The sequence below is a fragment of the Hypomesus nipponensis genome, chromosome 4 (genome assembly GCF_054491055.1).
Source record: "Hypomesus nipponensis isolate SF chromosome 4, ASM5449105v1, whole genome shotgun sequence".
Taxonomy (NCBI): domain Eukaryota; kingdom Metazoa; phylum Chordata; class Actinopteri; order Osmeriformes; family Osmeridae; genus Hypomesus; species Hypomesus nipponensis.
In genome coordinates, this window is record NC_140364.1 from 8,804,540 (window position 1) to 8,823,735 (window position 19,196).

Consider the following 19,196-nt stretch of genomic DNA (forward strand, 5'->3'; position numbering starts at 1 on the left):
TGTCTAAAGGGTTTTCATCAAATAATAAATCAAGAGCCATCTAAAATTCTTTCCAATGTGTAAAAAATGGTCTTAGACTCTTAAAAGATATACATTTCTAAAGAAACTGCAAGTGGAGGACAAATACGTTTTCTTGATTAGTATTTTCAAAGTCTTGGGAGATATATAAACTTATTTTCACCTCTCATAACTTCTCCCTCCTGTAGGGCCTTCCCCCTTATCTCCCATCAGCACAGTGAGTCCTCCCTCTCCTCCCTCTCCTCCCTCTCCTCCCTCTCCTCCCTCTCCTCCCTCTCCTCCCTCTCCTCCCTCTCCAGGGCATCCTCCATCTCGTCCATCTCTCTCTCACAGTCCTCACAACCCTCCGTCCCGCAGCCCCCCACCAGCACCATGCCATGGGGGTCCACCCCTCCTGCTGCTGGCCCCACCGCTGGGCCCTCCCCCCGGGGCCACAGGGGGTCCATGAGCGCCCCCTGGTGGCAGTGCTGGAGGAGGCGGCTGACTGAGTACACACCACCGGCCTGGATCACCTCGTCATACGAGGGTGCGTGGCTGGCGGCGCGCGCCTCCTCCAATCGCACGCGAGCCCGGTGCTTCATCTCGATCAATGTCTTGGTGTAGGAGTTGAGGGTTGCCACGGCAGCAGCCATGCAGCAGCTGAAGGAGAGCCACGCCATGCTAGAGGGGTGACGGAGGAGGGGACAGATGGAAGGGAAGAAACAAGGAGGAACAGTAGAACACAGTGAAAGGTTTGCATGTGTGGATGTTAACCAAATTGAACAAATCCCATTACTTCCAGTCAATCATGACAAGGTTTTTTCAGAGAAAATCACAGAGTTGGCAGATATGACTGAGGAGATACTGACGCGAAGGACCAGCCGTAGTCCCAAGTCTGAGGCCGCCAGTCTTTAGGGCCGATGCTGACTGTCATCTGAAACACAGTGGTGTACATCATATGGGCCACCATCCCCATGAGTCCTAAGAGACAGAGACAGTGTGGGGGAGAGAGACAAGGACAGTGTGAGGTGGAGAGAGAGAGAGGGCGGGAGTCCATGACAAATCTGCATTCGTGGTCATATCCTTGGAAGCTGCATCCACCACCACCTCACCTGAGAGGACGGTGCACATGGCGGCGTAGGCGTTGATCTTGAGGGCGTACATCTCCTTGCGGGCGCAGAGACACAGGACCTCCATCCACATGAGCAGGAAGCCCATTGCCAGCAGGCCAATGTACGTGAACTCTGATATCACTGAGAGCCACAGCACGCCTGGGAGGGGAGGAGGGAGGAGGAGAGAGAGAGAGAGAGAGAGAGAGAGAGAGAGAGAGAGAGAGAGAGAGAGAGAGAGAGAGGGAGGGAGGGAGGGTGGGAAATAAAGGGATGGAAATAGGAAAAATGCAAGGACAAGGAAGATGTAAATGTTATATATTTCACATCTGAGAGAAGGTATTTTATCATGAGACTTGATTGCTTGTTTTCTATGGGAATCTAAATCACATTACACATTGCATCCTCAGTACAAACCTTGTGTTTCTCCTGGAGTCAGCTCTATGAAGCTACGGCACTTCTCCTCTAAGGTAGGATAAACACAGATTAATAAAATCTTTCTGTTTTACAGGTGATCTGTACAGGGTCAAAGGTCCCATCTCATTACTCAACAACCGCTCCATGCGCAGTACATGTACATAACTTCCTGTACCTCAAACTGTAGATCTAGAAAAAAGCAACACTTTATTATTATTTATTGTTATTGGAGTGCGAGACCAACCCGTAGGCTCTTAACATCAGACTGGGCTAGTCTCCAGACCACGTTCATTAAAGAAGCATTTGATTTCCTGACTCAGTATTTTCTCAGGCCATAACAGTGCAAATCATAGGCTCATCTTATATCATCTCAGTCTCCAACTACCTCCACGACATGTGGCTTGGCCTACGTTAGCAGGCGTCCTGACCTTCGTTGTGCTTCTCACAGGAGTGCCAGAAGCCCGTGTGGAAGTATCGCAGCATGTACTTGTCCTCGCCAGTCTCCCAGATGTAGTGGACGGCGTTGGCCAGCTGCTTCTTCCTCAGGCGTGCTTGCTCCTCTTTCTGCAGCGGTGTCAGCGTCACATTGGAAATGGGCTTTGTGGGGTCCACGGTTGGGCTCTCTGAGGAGGGGGAGGGGGGCGCCGGGGGAGAGAGAAGGCAGGGCAGAGAGGAATAGGGGATATTCGTAACAAGAAGAGAAACACAAGCTTTGCACTGGTACATCTTGGTTGCTCTTTTACTCAGCCACACAGAGTTTCTTTGAAGAGTGTAGAAGCACTCAAACCAACAGAGATGATGTGTGGAGGCCAGGTCTCTCTGTCTGCCTCACCTGTAGTGTATGGTTGGCTGTTGTTCTGTCCGCAGTTCTTCATCTTGACTGGGGAAAGGCAGAGGGGCTTGACCACCTTGTGGGTGCCCTCGCACCAATAGGAGGTGCAGAAGGCCAAAACAGACAAGGCCAGAGCCAATGAGGTGAGAGACAGCGAAAGTAGGGTGCGGTTGCGTCTGGACATGTTGTCAAGCATGGTTGAGAGTTTGTGGGGCGTGGTGGGTGGGACCCACCGGGAGTGGTAGAGGAGATGGAGAAATGGAGAGTGGTGAGGGACGCAGGGATTGAGGAAGCAAGGGATGGGGGTAGGATGACTTTTAGGAAGAAGCAGCTCGTTGAGGTAGAAGAACGAGGGAGTGTGAGGGAGGATGGAGAGAAGGGAAGGAGGTTGGAGGAGGAGATCAGAGGGGAGGGAGAAGAGGGATCAGGATGGGAATGGGCTCGGCTGATTGTCAGGGGCTAGAGATGGGTGGGGTGGGGGGAGGAGGGATTAAAGAGTGTATGAGAAACACGATGGGACAAAGCGATGAGAGGGGGAGGGGCAGGGGCGGGACAGGACGGGACAGAGGGAGGGAGGGAGGGAGCGATGGGAAGATGGAGGAGAACAGTAGATCAGCTGAGGGGTCAGGGGCCGTGAGGCAGTGAAGCGGAGGAAGATGAACTTTGAGGATTTACTCTAAGTGGAGAGTATGATAGACAGATGGGTGGATGGAGAGATGAATGGGCCGAGGGATGAGGGCTCACCCTGCCCCCGTACCTATCCTTCTTTCCCTCTCTTCCTCTGGTCTTTTCTGCTTTTAGTGTCGTCCTGTCCTCACACTGCCAACAATGTGCCCTCTCTCAGAAGTCCCTCCAAATTCATTCACCAATCTGAGGCTCTGGAGAGGGTAGGTGAAGCAGACCCAGGGTTCTGGAGAGCAGCAACCTTTAGTTTATTCCTCCATATTGGTCCAGAAAGCTCCATGATGTATCCTTGTGTCCAGTCTCATGACCAGAACGTGCTTTGTATCCAGTCAGGTATTCACTGACACACACTTGTCCTACATGATAAATCTTACAACAGCTTACGCAACTAATCTGCCCTGTCTCAGCTTTCTCATTCTGTTCATCCCATGTACCTCGGTGTCCTTCAGTTAGATTGAGACTTGTGATCTGTCCAATCTCTCAATCTTACTCTTGATCCCTCTCAATCTGTGCTAATCTCTGGCATGTAGGTGAATCATCTTTGTAGCCTTCCTCTGTCTGGACACCACCTAGAAGAAAACACATAGAATGTGGATTAGCCATGATTAGGAGACATCAATGCCAACAGGATCATGATCACCATCACCACTGTGCGAAATCAACCACCACCTTCTTCATTATTGTCATCATCATCCTCATCATGATCATCGTCCCATTGATAATAATCATTATTGTCATCTTCGTCATCATCATCCTGGAGCACCTATATGCCATGTCATTCCAGTGAGCCACCAGCATCATTCTCCACACCTCCTAGAGTCTTTGTCTATTAGAGACATGTTAAAGAATAGAATGATTTTTACTTTCTTGAGTACTCCATCAACCGATTCAATTTATTCTATCAAGCGTAAACTCATTCAATTGTCACTGACTTGTATTATTTATCGTTCATTCTTTCTCTCTCTCTCTCTCTCTCTCTCTCTCTCTCTCTCTCTCTCTCTCTCTTTCTCTCTGTCTCTCTCTCTCTTTCTATCTTGAATGAATTGATAATCGCCTCCAAATCTAATTCAGCCTCAAGACCATTATTCCTGAATGACTATCTGTCATGTGTTACAGAGAATACATAAGAATATTGACTAAAATGAGACACTACTCACCAGATATAGCTCTCAGACACCCACTTCCACTTTGTACTTGTCCCACGTTATCCAGAGTCACCTTCTATACCTTTTTGCTCTCTCTTTTTCCCTCTTTCTATCTCCCTCTTCCTCCCTCTCTCACATGCACTCATGTCTCTCATCTTTCTTAGGCTAGTTTCTATCACAAGCCCACCCAGATTCCTTTTAATCCTCACAACTCCATCTGTCACTTTCACTCGCCTTTGCCCCCTTCATTCTGTCACATTTCTAACCCTACTTCTCTTTCTCTCCCTCCCTCCCTCTCTTTTCTCACTCTGTGTGCTCAGCAACTTTCCTACTTTCAGTATTCTTCATAACTCTTTTATAATTAGGGAAAGAATGTGGATGTACTGCACCACTCTTGCACTATACTGTAACTACTCTGACTAGATTAAACCCCTTGGTATAGTTGCAGTAGACTGCAGTAGAGTAGAATTAAGTAAAGTAGAGAACAGTGCATTATTAGCAGCTTTTCTACTCAATAATCATCTAACCTCGAGGGTGCTAAATCTCACACAATGTATGGATTACTGGTGGTTTTGTAAATCATCACCATGGAAACTAGGAAGGGGACAGATATTTGTAAAGCATTCAACACAAAATTACTAATGAATGTTTTGTTCAACAAAGCATTAGTCCTCATGACTTAGCACCCCCCCCCCCCCCCGCCCAAATGTACACACACACACACCCATACCCTACTCAGTCTTCTCCTTCCAAGGGGGAATCCCCATGATGACCGAAGAGATGAGTCACCCTCCCTCACCCCCACCCTGAGGGTAATTCCCTGAAAGATAACTACAGTTTTAATCTATGTGGTAACTCCAGATTAAGACTGTATAGAGATATTGTGCAACATTTGACCCCAGTCCTCATTCTCTCAGAGTCTGAAAGGGTGGGTCTTCACTATTGGTTGTGTAATAATCCTAAACTGTTTTAGAGAATTACCTAGTGTAGTCGTCCCAATCATGGTATATTGTGGACATCTTGACAGAACAGTAGACATGGGATAGGTATGGGCACTGAATTATTTGTGTAAAACTCCACCCTCTAGTGGTCAAGAAGTAACTCCAGGTGTAAATCGTAAGGTAAAGGCAACAATGTCAGGTATTGAATAGTTTTATTTCTCAAATGTGTACTGTCACAGTTCACAACACAGCCTTAACTTTTACACAATAAAATAAATCATCTTTATTTCATACAAAATGAAGTCATAGTATAATAGCTATGATAACCAATACTATTCTAGTAATCCATGTACACTATAATTCAGATAAATTAAACTTGTGCATTCCACTTCATTTCTTGGTTCGCTTCGCAATAACTGGTTCTGCCCTGTGTTTGAGGCTGGGGAGGGGGATGCAGAGATACAGTATGCAAAACACCAATTCTGGTCGACATGAACACATCCAGTTCCACAAATGCCAAATGATAAGAGTGCTGCTTCTTTGATAGTCTCTGACGAAACCGTTAAGACCTCGCACTATGATACTTTATAAACACAGAATATGATCCATTCAGAACGCATGCATATGGAAAAAATAATAATATTTTCAATCAAGAATGTGCCTGTCTTTAAAGGGACAAGAACTGATAGTGTATACAAAATTAAGCAAAAAGGAGGATAAAGCCACCATTGGTTGTTTGTTGGCTGATAATGTAATTACAATTATGATATCACAATCATAATATAATGATAATTATGTCAAATATGATAATCATGTTGTAAAGATTATGCCAAGATTATGCCAATCTTGATTTGAGATGAACTAAGACAACCAACTATATCCTTGTGTGTGCAAACCTTGAATACATACATATATAAATATGAATTCACAAACTAATAATAAATAAATTGATCAATAAATAGTAGCTGTACTATCAACAGCTGTATTGTCATACGGTTATAATACTTCCATCATAGTAACAAAAAGAGCACAAACACACTCACACAAACACACATTTCCTGCAATATTGCTATCCCACCTCCTCCTTGACATGACCCTGGTTGGTTAATTATGGTCTACACCTGGTCAGTCGGTCATGTTTACCGTTCATCTCTCTTAAACTACCGTCCTGAGGGAGGAACAGATCGACACACTAACTGGCTTCAGCAGACACTTTGGTTCCCAGGCGCACCATCAAGTCATCAAGAAAAAAAAAAAAAAAAAAAAACTAAACCAAACTGGAATGGGTTATTTTCTTCAAAAAAAATAATCTAATAAACACTTGTTTAGTCTCTCATCGGGTTCTTTCATTTTACATGTTTGTTGCATACACTTAAACCAGACATGTTATACTAGATTGATAGGTGTACATATTGTAAAAGGGAGGCAAGCAGGGTAGGTTCTAGTTGTACACAGAAGTTCTCAAAACAGGAAGGGGTTGTTATTCTTTTGAGTAGGTTGACCCAACCCTGAGCCAAAAACCAGGTGGGGCTGCAAAGGAACTCCCCCTCCTACTGGAGGAGTGGAAGCTCCCAAGTGTCCAACCTGAGGAACCCCCCCTACGTGATTGGGCTGTGCCACTCTGGCTCCAAAGTAGGTGGGAGCCATCTGAGGTCTCATGGGGGGCATAGTAAGGTTAGGTTGAGGAACTCCAAAGGGTTGGGGCATTAGCTGAGAGAAGGTAGGCCTCAGCATGGGATTGGGTGGTTCAAAATAGGGACCAGGTTTAATACCATAAAACTCAGGGGTAGAACCAAAAGGACTGGGAGGTGATTGTAGGGGGAATATAGGAGGAGTTACCCCTGTAATAGATATGGTTCTGCCCTTGGGACCAGCCATGCCTGGGCCTCGTAAAGCGCCTGGGAAATTAAGATCAGCAACAGAATCGAGGGGGGGGGGGGATCAAGGGAGGAGGGTGACACAGAGCATTCCCAGAGAGAGAGTGTAGAACAGAGGGGTGAGAGGGTTACATCTCTAACATCTAGCAAGGGAAGGCTCTACAGATTAAATACATGGCTACAGTTACTGGTGCTTAGAAACACACACATACACACACCCAGGCACACACGCACACACACGACAAACCACAGACCACAAGCACTGCTTTAAATGAACGGATAATATACTTCTCATATAGATACTCTCTTTTTCTACTCTCTCTCTCTGTCTATGTCTCTCTCTCTCTCTGCTCTCTAGCCCTCCTTACCCTCTGTGGAGTTCTGCGAGGCGAGGGCATTCAGAGGGGGCTGTTTGGGTTTGGGTTTGGAGGAGAGGAGAGAGTCCATGTCCACCAGCGACGCCCCTGCTCCGAGGAACGACTCAGGCTTGTTAGGCTCCTCCTCCAATACTGCTCCATCTAGTGGACAAACACAGCAAATCTACTACGGCACAGCTAGTCTACCAAGGAAAAGGCACACCAAAGAAACACACACATAATTAACATGTGCTTAATGCATGTCACACCTAGATGATACATTGTGGACGTTTTAATCAGAAGATGACCTGTTTGCCTGTTACACACATGTTTATGAACATACACATGTTTATGAACATACACAGACACATAAACACACACACAGACTTACCTGTGCCATTACTAGGTGTCCCCCATGGGTCTGAGGCAGCAGCATTGGTGGTCCCTCCGTCTCCCCAGGGGTCGTCTGAGGGGGATGTCTCTGCAGGGGGCGCTGCTGAGCCCCACGCGTCGCCGCTGGGAGGCACGGCTGGTGCTGGAACTCAAAAAAGACCCATTTCAACACTTGTTCTCCATTCTCTGGACTGGAACACTTGCCTTACTCGAGGTGATGAACGATCAACAGTAGCAGTCACGCCACCTAGCAGCGGTCATAAATCTACATTAGTATCTCTCTGCCTTACCTGGAGCTCCCCAAGGGTCATCATCTGGCTTTGAGTTATCTCCGAAGAGGTCGGCAGTGGGGGAAGCGTCCCAAGGATCAGCCTTCTTCTCTGGCAGAGGTTCAGACTGAACCCCCCAGAGGTCGGAGGCAGCGGGGGCATCGGCGGACGCGCCCCACGCATCGGCGGTCAGAGGACTGGGCGGGGCTGCAAATGGATCTGCCTCATTTTTGGGCGGGGCTGCAAATGGATCTGCCTCATTTTTGGGCGGGCTGGATGGTGCCGCGAAGGGATCTGCACCACTGTCTTTAGGAGCTTTGGACGGAGCAGTAAATGGATCGTCTTTAGATGCTGTAAAGGGATCTGACCTGCCTTTTTGAGCGGGTGCTGAAAAGGGATCGTCTTTCGGGGTTGAGAAGGGATCTGAACCATTTTTCGGTGCTGGTGCTGAAAAGGGGTCATCTTTTGGAGCTGAAAAGGGATCTGAACCATTTTTTTGTACTGGCGCAGAGAACGGGTCATCTTTTGGAGCTGAAAAGGGATCTGAACCATCTTTTCGGGCAGAGAAAGAATCTGGACCATCTTTTGGTGTTGAAAATGGGTCATTTTTAGGGGCTGAAAATGGATCCGAATCATCTTTCGGCGCTGCAAATGGATATGAATCATCTTTCGGCGCTGCAAACGGATCAGGACCATCAGCTTTGGCGTTCGATGGTGCTCCCCAGGCATCTTCCGAAGTTGGTTTGGAAGGTGCACCCCAGGCGTCCTCAGAGGCTGGTTCAGATGGTGCGCCCCACAGATCAGGACTCTCCGTAGGCTCTTTGGTCGGAGCTCCCCAAGGGTCTTTGCTCTCTGGCTTCTCCTCTTCAGACTGCCCTCCCCAGGCCTCCGCTGCCTTGGGCTTGTCTTTCTTGGCTGCATCCTCCCACTGCAGCTCGTCCTCAGTCATCTTGGCCTACCACACCCACAGAGGACAGGAACCACACTCTTGTTTACATACTTCAAGGTCAACTACACATCAACTGCTCGTGAACATGCTTTTCCAATGAAAGGACTAGAAACTAAGAGTGAAACAGAAAGTGTCTGGACAGTGCCTGTGATGGACCAGTGACCCTCCTACCCTGCGTTCCGCCTCCTTCTTCTCAAACTCCGCTTTTCGCTGCGCCTCTTTCTTGGCGGCAAAGCTGGCGGCCAGGTCGGCCACTGACGGAATGTTGTCCAAAGAGGGCAGGCCAGACGCCCCGGGGACGTACACAGGCTTGTAGTTAGGGTCCTGTATTGGATCAGTCGACGAGGCTGAAAGGACACTGGTAAGGGTCAGTTACAATGGAGGGGACGCTACACGGAAACAACAGCTGGAGCGAGTCTCATTGCATTACATGGGAATGGATTAGGGGAGAGACGGCAGTGATACGGCAGTGAAGTCGCTCACCCGCTGCGTTCTTTGAAGTCTTCTCTCTGGTCTTGAGCGCAGATTCCCTCTCTTCCTTCAACTTCTCTTCATCCTCCATCAGAGCCAGCACCACCTTGGCCTTCTCCCTCACGTTCACACCCTGCCCGGCAACACACAGACGTATTCAGCACCGCTGGCACCTCTGAAGGCGGTGCAGGCGGCCACTTGTTTACACCGTGTGAAGGATTAACATAGCATAATACGGATGTGTCAGGGGGAAGTGTTAGTTGGGCAGAGTTGAGGGTTGTGTAGCCAGAAGCTCCCCGTCTCACGTATGAGCAAGTGTAGCACATGCAGATGAACCATCTGGAGGTGAAGCTGCACGATGACTACTCTGCTGGCAAAGGCAAGACTGTAACTTACATTTTGTCAAAAATGATTTTTTTTTTTCATTTTCAAAACAGTTTAGGTCTGCTTCATCATGTGGCCAAATATCTTGAATTAACTCTTCCGTTTTTCGGAGAAAATAGGGTGTTGTCTTCACTGTAACTTCCAAAAGCCTGCTTTGGCTTTAGAGAAGCCAATGCAAAATGCCGTAATATCAGTTACGGTAGTATACTCTATACATATAGTATAGTCTATGGTAAGTAGTCATGCCAAGGCCAAATACAGTAACTTCCATTTCTTCGCTAACTTAGTTGCTTATCACGATATAAACTCTGTATATTATAAGCCTATGTAACATACAGGTGGTTGACTGTCACAAGACTCGTGTTTTGATTGAACTGCCAGGGTAGGATACTCACGAAGGACTCATGTTTGGGATGTTTTGTGTTGAATGCCAGCGAGTAGGCTAGGCTAATGCTACATTTGTGTTGTTGTTTCTAGGTTACCTATTAGTTAAAGTGAAACTGTATCTCAATTTGAACGTTTTTGAGTGCCGCAAAACAAAGGCAAAGAACCGTAACATCAAAATAGGGGTAAAAAAAAAGTGGATTTTAAGATCAATATTTTTTTATGTAAATAATTGTAATCACTAAAACATCAAATTGCTAGATTTCCAGTGTCCTACCTAAAATATATTTGGCAGGACAAAAACTTTGAAGTCGTTTTTCTCAGTTCTACACTTTGGTGAGTTAGGGTATTTTGCCTTTGTAGGGCAGTACTGTGGGGATACAGCTTAATGCCTGGATGTGGGTTGGATAGTTCAACAAGCAAAGAATAATGTGGGATTACATTATTCTAAGAATGTAGGACTTCCTAGAACTGGAATGGGTTATCTGTGGTCTGGGAAGCGGCCCTTTATGACCGTTTGATTACCTGGTCTTTCCCGTCCTTTTCTGTGAATCGGAACTCAGTGAGTGCTTTTACAATGTACACGTTGTCCGTCAACTTCAGCAGCACGCGGTCCGAGCCCATCTTCAGCAAGTACTCCAGCAGAGTCAGGGACTAAGTAGCACAAACAACATGGACCATAAAATCAATCTATAATATTGTTTTCACCTAACAGACACCATTTATCCCAAGGGATGTGCAGGAGGAGATTTGACCTTGCAATCTCTCTTGATCTGCTGTCAAATGCTTTGTGTGGTGGCAGCCACTACCTTTACCATGACAGTGGTAGATCCTAAATTGATCCAAAACGACATACAGCACAGAGGAAGGGGGACTTGAACCTGAGACCTCTCAATCTGCAGTCAAATGCTCTAACCACTGAGCTACACCCTGCTTATGACCTGCATTACACAGTCCGATGGCTGCATCCTCCATTTTTGTAACAAGATCGCCTCCAGGGACAATCAAGTGTTCTGTAAATCAATACATTATTCATGAATATCAAAAAGTATGGCACAATCAATGCTTTTGACAGCGCTGGTTATGCCAGAAGGACATTGCAAACATAATTTAAGATGAGTCTGAAGGGAACAGAGGCTTATTAAAAAAACTGCCGCAAGGACAAATCAGCAAGCTAAGGCTAGCCCTTGGCCACAGTAACTCCACCTCAAATATGGTGCAGCAGTCAGCATGCACACTCAGCATGCCCCACCAGGAAAACAAGTCATTGGATGTCACGGAAGATGTCAAAGCCGCTCACGTTACCTTATGGATGTGTCTCCAATTCTTGTCGTCTTTGAGGCGTTTCCACAGCATGGTCATGATTTCGTTGCAGGCCACCACATTGTAGGTGAGGTCAGAGATGTCCGCCATCTGGGAGCTGGAGGGGCCCCAGGGGTCGTTGGAGGTAGCCTCTCTCACCTGCATACAGTACGGTGAGTTAGTGTGAGCTAGGATAAGGTAGGAGACTAGGGGGGTGAGACACAGAAGGGTGTAGCGAGAGAAAGAGGGGGAACTGTGAGAAAGAGGGAGAGAGGAGGATAGTGAGAAAGTGTGTAAAAGAGTAGACTGTGTAAATAGTTCTGTTACCTTGACTTCGGCCTCAGAGAAGTTCTGGACCAAATTCTTCAGTTGGCGACGCAGCATAGAGGACGTCATGGTGACAGATGGGGGGTCTCAAACCACGGTGTTCTAGTGGTCACACACACACACACCTTCGTAAGATAAAATGTTCTCAGAGAGGCATAAAACTGGTGTTATTGTGAGACTATGTGATATAAATACTATATTGAAAAAAGGTAATCTACCTTTTGAAAAATGTAGGTCCTGTAAACAAAGTATCCTTTTGTCTTTCTTTGCTCTCTGCACTCAAGATGTTACTGCTGGTTCATGCTGTTGACCCCTGTCGCCACGGTGGCATATACTGGATTAACGCTCCACAAACCTGCTGGGGAAAACTTTAAGTAAACAGAACGATCTCCAAGTTTTCTGTCTCACATTACAGCTTTCTAGCAAGCTTGCAGATACAACACTGGCAGATAGTAACATGCTAGTTCAGAAGCAGGCAACTCAGCTGAATGCCAGTGGTAGGCTACTAGTTGCTACCAACATGGTCATAATGACTCATTAAACTAATCGTAGGTTAGGCCAACAATATTGCAGGCTAGCCTACTGGCAATTGCGACTAAATCTACATTCACTTACGTAGCCAGCTAAATGCGATAACTGGCTAGTGGTAAATGACTACGGATACAGCTAGCCAGCTATTTGACTACTACGGTCACAGCGGCCAATCAATCTGCGGAGATAATTTATATCCTGTTGATAAGCAATACAATATGGAGGCTAGTAATAATTGTACCTAGGCTGATGTTGCATGTAGACCGCTTTCGATGTTATCACCTCAGCCTGTCAGAGACGCGTTTTCAAATAAAGCTTAAACTGTAGCTGACAGGCAAGACACAAATGAAGAATCACGATTTCAGCACCTAGGACAGCGACGGTGCAATGGCTAGCGTCAAAGCAATCAAGCTAGCTACTGTAGCTTGTTATTCTTAAGGCTCAAACGGATGTTGTTTTCTTAGCTACTACCAGACACAAAACTGCTACGAGTACAACAGTGTGACAAACTTATATAGTAATAGCTACAGCATATAGTGTAAAATCAATTCAATTCATTTAGTCGTATATTCATATCACAGAAGCACATATTTCGGAGCATAAAACACTAACCCTGAATCCATTCACGATTCGTCGAGTCGACAACAGCAGTTTCCGCTTCCGACACCTGCACCTGTCATGAAACGCCCCCTCTATAAACTGAGACAATGTAATAGTTTCCTGATCTTTGTTTTTATATATAATTTAGTTTTTTTTTCTGTGAAAAGGGTTAATCTTATTAGTCTACCTGTTAAATAGTATGACAATGTGACACGATTTTATTCGTTTTTATTTACAATTCCGCTTTGGAATCCCCTGTACATCATCGCCGTCTCGCGGTTTAGAGCAGGCTACACACACAAAACCCCCAAACAACTGACTTGTGAGTCAGAACTACAAGTCAATTACTTGAGACAAGATGGCGACTGAAGGCAAATACGAGTCAATCTTATGCGTTAAACCTGATGTCAATGTGTATCGCATTCCGCCCCGGTCTACAAATCGCGGTTATAGGTAAGTATGGATGGTTTTACGCTTTTAGGAAGACAAAGTTGTTGTTTTTTTTATTTGAGCCGACCCCGCATCATTTTGGCCGACATCCTTTTTTGTGCCAGGGTACTGTGTTAAATTGTTTTAGGTATAAAGTCAAGTACCGTGAGTTTCACCTTTTAATATTTCCAAACCCATGGTGTTTATGAATGGTTAAATCAATCATCTAGCATAAAGAATGGCTATTCCTTTAAAATATTTTCTTATTGTAAAGACATTATTGCATTTTGGCAGGTGTTGAGGGAATATGTATCCCATAATAAAGGCTATGGTAACCACACTGTTGTGCTGGGATGGCAACAATATTGGAAATTAATTGAGAATCTACTGGCCTAGATACAGTGCAAAGTCTGTGGCCCCATTCATTGGTTCTGCAGGCTTTTTTTTCTAATTCCTCATGGGTCCACTCCATAAAACCAGATTTTAAAGGTATCTAGATCAAAGCCCCCTAGTGTGTGGTTTTGTCTCATTTGTTATGGCAATCCCATGGTATTGTAGGAATTCATGACACTCTTGAGATTCAGCACTCTTGAATTCATGACACTCTTGAGATTCAGCCCATAAATCTCACTAGTCTGAGGAATAAAGGACCCAGTTTAGAACCCACTCCAATCTCATGTTGTTTTCTGAAGGGCAGCGGACTGGAAGCTGGACCTCCCTGATTGGTCGGGCCGCATGAGGGTCACAGCCAAGGGGAAGGTAGCGTACATCAAGCTGGAGGACAAAGTCTCAGGTACAAGAAAGGAGAGGGAGGGGGCAGAGGGGGCATCAACTTAGAAATGAATACATAAATACAGACTTGATCTCAAAGTAGGCTCTTATTAATCAACTTTGAATCAGTGGACAAGAGTATTTCAGTAAATAGTCGAGTTAAATGTTTTTGTCACCCTTCCCCTCCTTCAGGGGAGCTGTTTGCACAAGCTCCTGTCCAAGAGTTTCCCGGTATTGCTGTGGAAAGTGTCAGCGATTCGAGTCGTTACTTTGTGCTGCGAATACAGGATGATAATGGTAGGTATGCCACTGTGTGTCGTTCAGGTTGGGATGAACATGATTTGGATAAAAGTGAGGGGACATCTGATATCTGCGTCATAGGTGAACTATGTCTCTCTCTCAGGCCGCAGTGCGTTCATCGGTGTTGGGTTTGGGGACAGAGGGGACGCCTTTGACTTTAACGTTTCTCTACAGGATCACTTCAAGTAAGTGATGGTGTGGCTGGGGAGCATGTTTATCTCTGAGACAGAGGGACATGGCCACAAACACACGTCTGTGGTGGCCTACAGCATTAGCTGCCAGCCAACAGTCTGTGTCACAATGCAGTGGTTTCTAGCAGGTGGTTTTGCTGCAGCTCTGGAAACTTGCTGATGTTCCTTTATTTATTCCTGTGTCAGTGCTAATCAAGTGGGGTTGTGTGTGTGTGTGTGTGTGTGTCACTCAGGTGGGTGAAGCAAGATAATGAAATCAGCAAAAACTCTGGGGCAGCAGATTCAGGACCGAAGCTGGACCTCGGCTTCAAAGAAGGACAGACCATCACTCTTAATATTGGGGTGACACACCTGGCTTAAACTAGACTTACACCTATCATTTGTTAGAAATCTCTTTCACTTGTCTCTCATTCAAAATACATTCTAATGGCTAATATTCTTTCTCTCTCAAGCAAGGAAAGAAGAGAGATAAGCCCCGCCCACAGGGAGCAGGTGGATTTGGACTCCTCCCACCACCTCCGGGGGCAAAGATAGCCCCTCCACCCTCGTCAGGCTCCAACAATCACAACATTGTTCACCAGACAGGCAACACAGGTAAAGTTAGCTGCTAACTACTGAATGGTCCATTCAGGGTCTGCTTGGAAGAACAAGCTAAATCATAAATATTTCTCTCTCTTTCATGTCGTTTGCTAGAGCCGGACAGTAGCAACTCTAACACTGTGATGCACTCCGGCTCAGTATTGGAGGTGTGGGGAGACTTCTCTACTCCTGCCAGGTAACCACAGCTGTCGTACCCGCACAGCATGTCTTTCCTCAACAGTCCTCACCTATTGTGGCTGAGGCAAGTCTCATTTGATCTTCTTAGCCCACTTCTGGAACATTAAATCCCAAGTCCTCTGGGTTCTCATTTATAAAATTGTGCGTAGGATTCTTACTAAAAGTGTACGTACGCCCAAAAGCCTAAAATGGCGTACGCACACCAACATTTAGATTTAAACTGTACGTACGCACACCTGTACGCAATGTTCCCTTTATAAATCACAGATTGCCCACAAGTGTGCGTACGTGAATCAGCATTGTACCCCGCCCTGAACACACCCATTTTTAACCATAAATAGTCAATGCAAAGCACCTCATGAATGCTAATCTAGTATCTCATCATGACCCTGGCATGGGATTGTTCTTTACGGTGAATCATAGCACATGACAACTTTTCAGACACTGTTAGTCTATTGGTGGAGCCCGAAAACTCGAAAATTTGGTGGCCAGTAGATCTCAAATTTTGAAAAACTGTGCGAGTGGCGTCAACTGTGCCAGTGATACCGCGAGTCGAGATACAATTTAAAAACAAAAGTGTTTTGTTATGAACAGTAATCTTTTAAAGTCTGGACTGATAACGAGGACGTTGAGTGTAGCGATTGCACAGTAGTGGACAATATGATGGTGAGACAGCGCTTAATTTTGATAAAAAATTTGAGTTGATTGTAACGCGTTTATGGAACAGTTATCACTCAGCACAAGCTAAAATAATACTGCTGGATTAAATCTTCATGATAATGATGAAATCGAGTGAAAACAATTTGAAAACGTGTGTGAGGAAAACAAAATATATAAATACTATAAGTAATCGTTGTTCCCAAATTTACATTCTGCAGTCTGACTACAGTACAGTCATCTGCGTCGCCAATTACAACTGTTTCCAAAATGTGCGTAGGCCTACGGGAGGGTCAGAGTTTGCGTGGAGGACCGCACATTCTCCCGTCAAGTTTGTTTTTTATAAATCACAACCTTTGCGTGGAAAGTGGCGCACGAACATTTTCAGCCCCGTTTTGTGCGTACGCAAGCTTTATAAATGAGACCCCTGAACTGTTGTGTTTTTCTAATGAGATATGGTCTGATATGCTGTTGTTACTTCTCTGTCTCTCTGCCCTCAGTCCTTGTCCTCCGCCATCTGTGCCACAGGAGACTGCTACCAGCTGGATTCAATTCTGAGCCCGCCTTGCCTCGCCCTGCCTCACCTGCCTTTCATGCGACATTCACATGCGTTTGCCATCCCTGAAGGAGTCTTCTCCAGCTCTGTTGCACCATAGTCTCAGCTGAAAGGCCTAGAACGCCAATGTTCACACTGAATTTCATTGCTGGCCTTTTTCTTTTAAGTAATATTAGAGATTTAAATAATATAACATCCCAAATTCTTATTAACGTTCCTTTTATATTTGAAGGTCACCAGAAATATATGTTTAAGAACTTCAATGTCTAAGGGCTATGCTGATTGATTGACATTATATATATGAGAGATTCTAACATTACTTAACAATGTTACCATTGATCATCAATGCGGGGTTCTCCTTGTTGACATGTCCACTAATGATTACTGACCTGAGCTACAGGGCAAGCTTTATTAACACTGAAAAGTGTTTCGTGGTACATTCTGCTCTCAAAAATGATGTTGAATGTAGCAGTGTGCCAGGGAAGTTTGCTAAAACAGAAAAAGACTAGGCTATGGTCATACGTCTGATTCTTTATCCAGATCTTTTTTAACTATGAATGTCTATCGAACTGCAACTGATGTTTACTATGAAGCATTGAATGCTTGAGTTAGTTAAGTAACCCTTTCACAAAACTCATTATAGATGGTATGACTACATCATTTGCTTACAACAAACTTGACTTTAGCTGATGTCGTGTTTTGACTGACCCGAGTCATGTTTCCATGGTCCCATAGTAGATTATGTAAAAATATTTCACATTTCTGACAAACTATCTAAAACAAGTGTGCCTGTAAGAAGGAGACAATAAATACTGTAAGGTGGGGTCATGTATTTGTTTTGGCATCACTACTAGAAGACACTTTCTGTTTTTTTAAACAATTATTGGGAGCAATTGAAAGTGTTGGCCACTGGGGGGAGCAGAAGTCTGTGCATGACTTGGCTGCGAGGATTTCGTTTTAACTGTACTTAGAGAGGAGAAGAATCTGCTGGACTTCCATTGGCCCTCATTTATCTTAAATATATATTTATATACATATATATATATTTTTTTTTTGGGGGGGGGGGTCACACATTCTGACGGCTGTAAGAAATGGTGACATCTGTGGTATTGGCTCTGTGATGACTCCAAATCAGAAAACAGGGGTCCAGATTAGTGTGAAGGGATGAAATAACTACCCCAAACCATCGTTCTAAGTTTTAATACCTTTGGGAAGCAGTTACGGTGGGAAAAAACATTCTTTTAAACCTTTGTTTTGGGCGGGGGACACATTCTGACAGCCGTCAGAAATTGTGACATTTGTGGTATTGGCTCTGTGATGGCTCCAAATCAGAAAACATGGCTCCAGATTAGTGTGAAGGGATGATATAACTTCTCCAAACAATAGTTTGAAGTTTTAACTCCTTTGGGAAGTAGTTACGGTGGGGTCACACATTTTTTGGAGTTTTTTTTTTACGGGTCACACATTCTGACGGCTGTCAGAAATGGTGACCTCTGTGGAACTGGCTCAGTGATGGCTCCAAATCAGAACATATGTTTCCAGATTAGTGTAAAGGGATGACATAACTATCCCAAACCATTGTTTGAAGATTTAACTCCTTTGGGAAGCAGTTACGGTGGGGTCACAGATAATTTCGATCTTTTTTTGGGGGTCACACATTCTGACAGCCGTCAGAAATGGTGACCTCTGTGGTACTGGCTCTGTGATGGCTCCAAATCAGAAAATATTGTTCCAGATTAGTGTTAAGGGATGATATAACTACCACAAACCATTGTTTGAAGTTTTAACTCCTTTGGGAAGCAGTTACGGTGGGTAAACACATTCTTTTAAACATTTTGTATTTTGTATTTTTTTGGGGTCACACATTCTGACGGCCGTCAGAAATGGTGATCTTTGTGGTATTGGCTCTGTGATTACTCCAAATCAAAAAACATGGCTCCAGATTAGTGTGAAGGGATGAAATAACTACCCCAAACCATTGTTCCAAGTTTTAATACCTTTGGGAAGCAGTTACGGTTGGAACACACATTCTTTTAAATTCCTTTCCCACAGACTCCTCCTCTTCCACAATTCAATTAATATTGTGACCAGTCTTTTACTTACTGTATATATATTATATATGTGTAAATATATTGATATATATTTTTTTAATCTAATAGATGGTGTCTAAAGACGCTTCACCGTGGCTAGTGCTGGGATGTCATTTCTGCTTATGTAGATTTATGTCTCAACTTGTTTTGAGTTGATAACCTACTTGAGACCTTTGAAACGGCACATTTGATACAAACAAGTGAGACCAACATCCAAAGCATCCATCCCTCACATCCATCATGTCACAACCACTTTTTTATTAGGGACAGGGTTCAGGTGTCTGCTCGCCTGGCCTGGGTCTGGCCCAGCTCCAGGGGGGTTATCCGGTGGGCTAGCAGCTACAGTAGCTACTAAATTCTAATAATAACTTGGCCCTGACACATATGACACCCCTATGTGGACAGTAAAACTGTAATATTAAGTCAGGAATTTATGAGGAAAATCCTAAACGAATGA

The 19,196-nt window shown here is 44.9% G+C and overlaps 3 protein-coding genes across 10 annotated transcripts; 1 reads left to right on the forward strand and 2 right to left on the reverse strand.

Annotated features, from left to right (window-relative positions):
• Nucleotides 1-227: 227 nt before the first annotated feature.
• On the reverse strand, nt 228-2,551 carry LOC146295366 (germ cell-specific gene 1-like protein). Its single transcript, XM_084695972.1, has 6 exons — nt 2,356-2,551; nt 1,952-2,146; nt 1,524-1,571; nt 1,110-1,268; nt 867-978; nt 228-678 (listed from the first exon to the last, which is right to left on the reverse strand). The coding sequence occupies exons 1-6, from the start codon at nt 2,549-2,551 to the stop codon at nt 228-230; spliced, it is 1,161 nt and encodes a 386-aa protein (XP_084552098.1).
• A 2,769-nt stretch (nt 2,552-5,320) lies between these two features.
• epn1b (epsin 1b) lies at nt 5,321-14,030 on the reverse strand. Of its 8 annotated transcripts, none has more exons than XM_084696224.1 (12): nt 12,981-14,030; nt 12,610-12,656; nt 12,056-12,192; nt 11,838-11,939; nt 11,514-11,669; nt 10,734-10,862; nt 9,453-9,573; nt 9,141-9,316; nt 8,042-8,975; nt 7,750-7,899; nt 7,371-7,520; nt 5,321-7,023 (listed from the first exon to the last, which is right to left on the reverse strand). In XM_084696224.1, the coding sequence occupies exons 4-12, from the start codon at nt 11,904-11,906 to the stop codon at nt 6,587-6,589; spliced, it is 2,322 nt and encodes a 773-aa protein (XP_084552350.1). In that variant the 5' UTR covers nt 11,907-11,939; nt 12,056-12,192; nt 12,610-12,656; nt 12,981-14,030; the 3' UTR covers nt 5,321-6,586. The 8 variants fall into 8 exon arrangements, with proteins under 8 accessions (XP_084552350.1, XP_084552353.1, XP_084552349.1 ...); XM_084696227.1 differs by having other exon boundaries at nt 12,056-12,195; XM_084696223.1 differs by having other exon boundaries at nt 12,610-12,689.
• Nucleotides 13,301-17,354, forward strand: necap1 (NECAP endocytosis associated 1). The gene is made up of 8 exons (XM_084696232.1): nt 13,301-13,421; nt 14,090-14,190; nt 14,361-14,465; nt 14,572-14,653; nt 14,893-15,001; nt 15,112-15,253; nt 15,353-15,434; nt 16,594-17,354. Exons 1-8 carry the CDS (start codon nt 13,327-13,329, stop codon nt 16,649-16,651), a joined length of 774 nt encoding a protein of 257 aa, XP_084552358.1. The 5' UTR covers nt 13,301-13,326; the 3' UTR covers nt 16,652-17,354.
• The last annotated feature ends 1,842 nt before the right edge of the window (nt 17,355-19,196 follow it).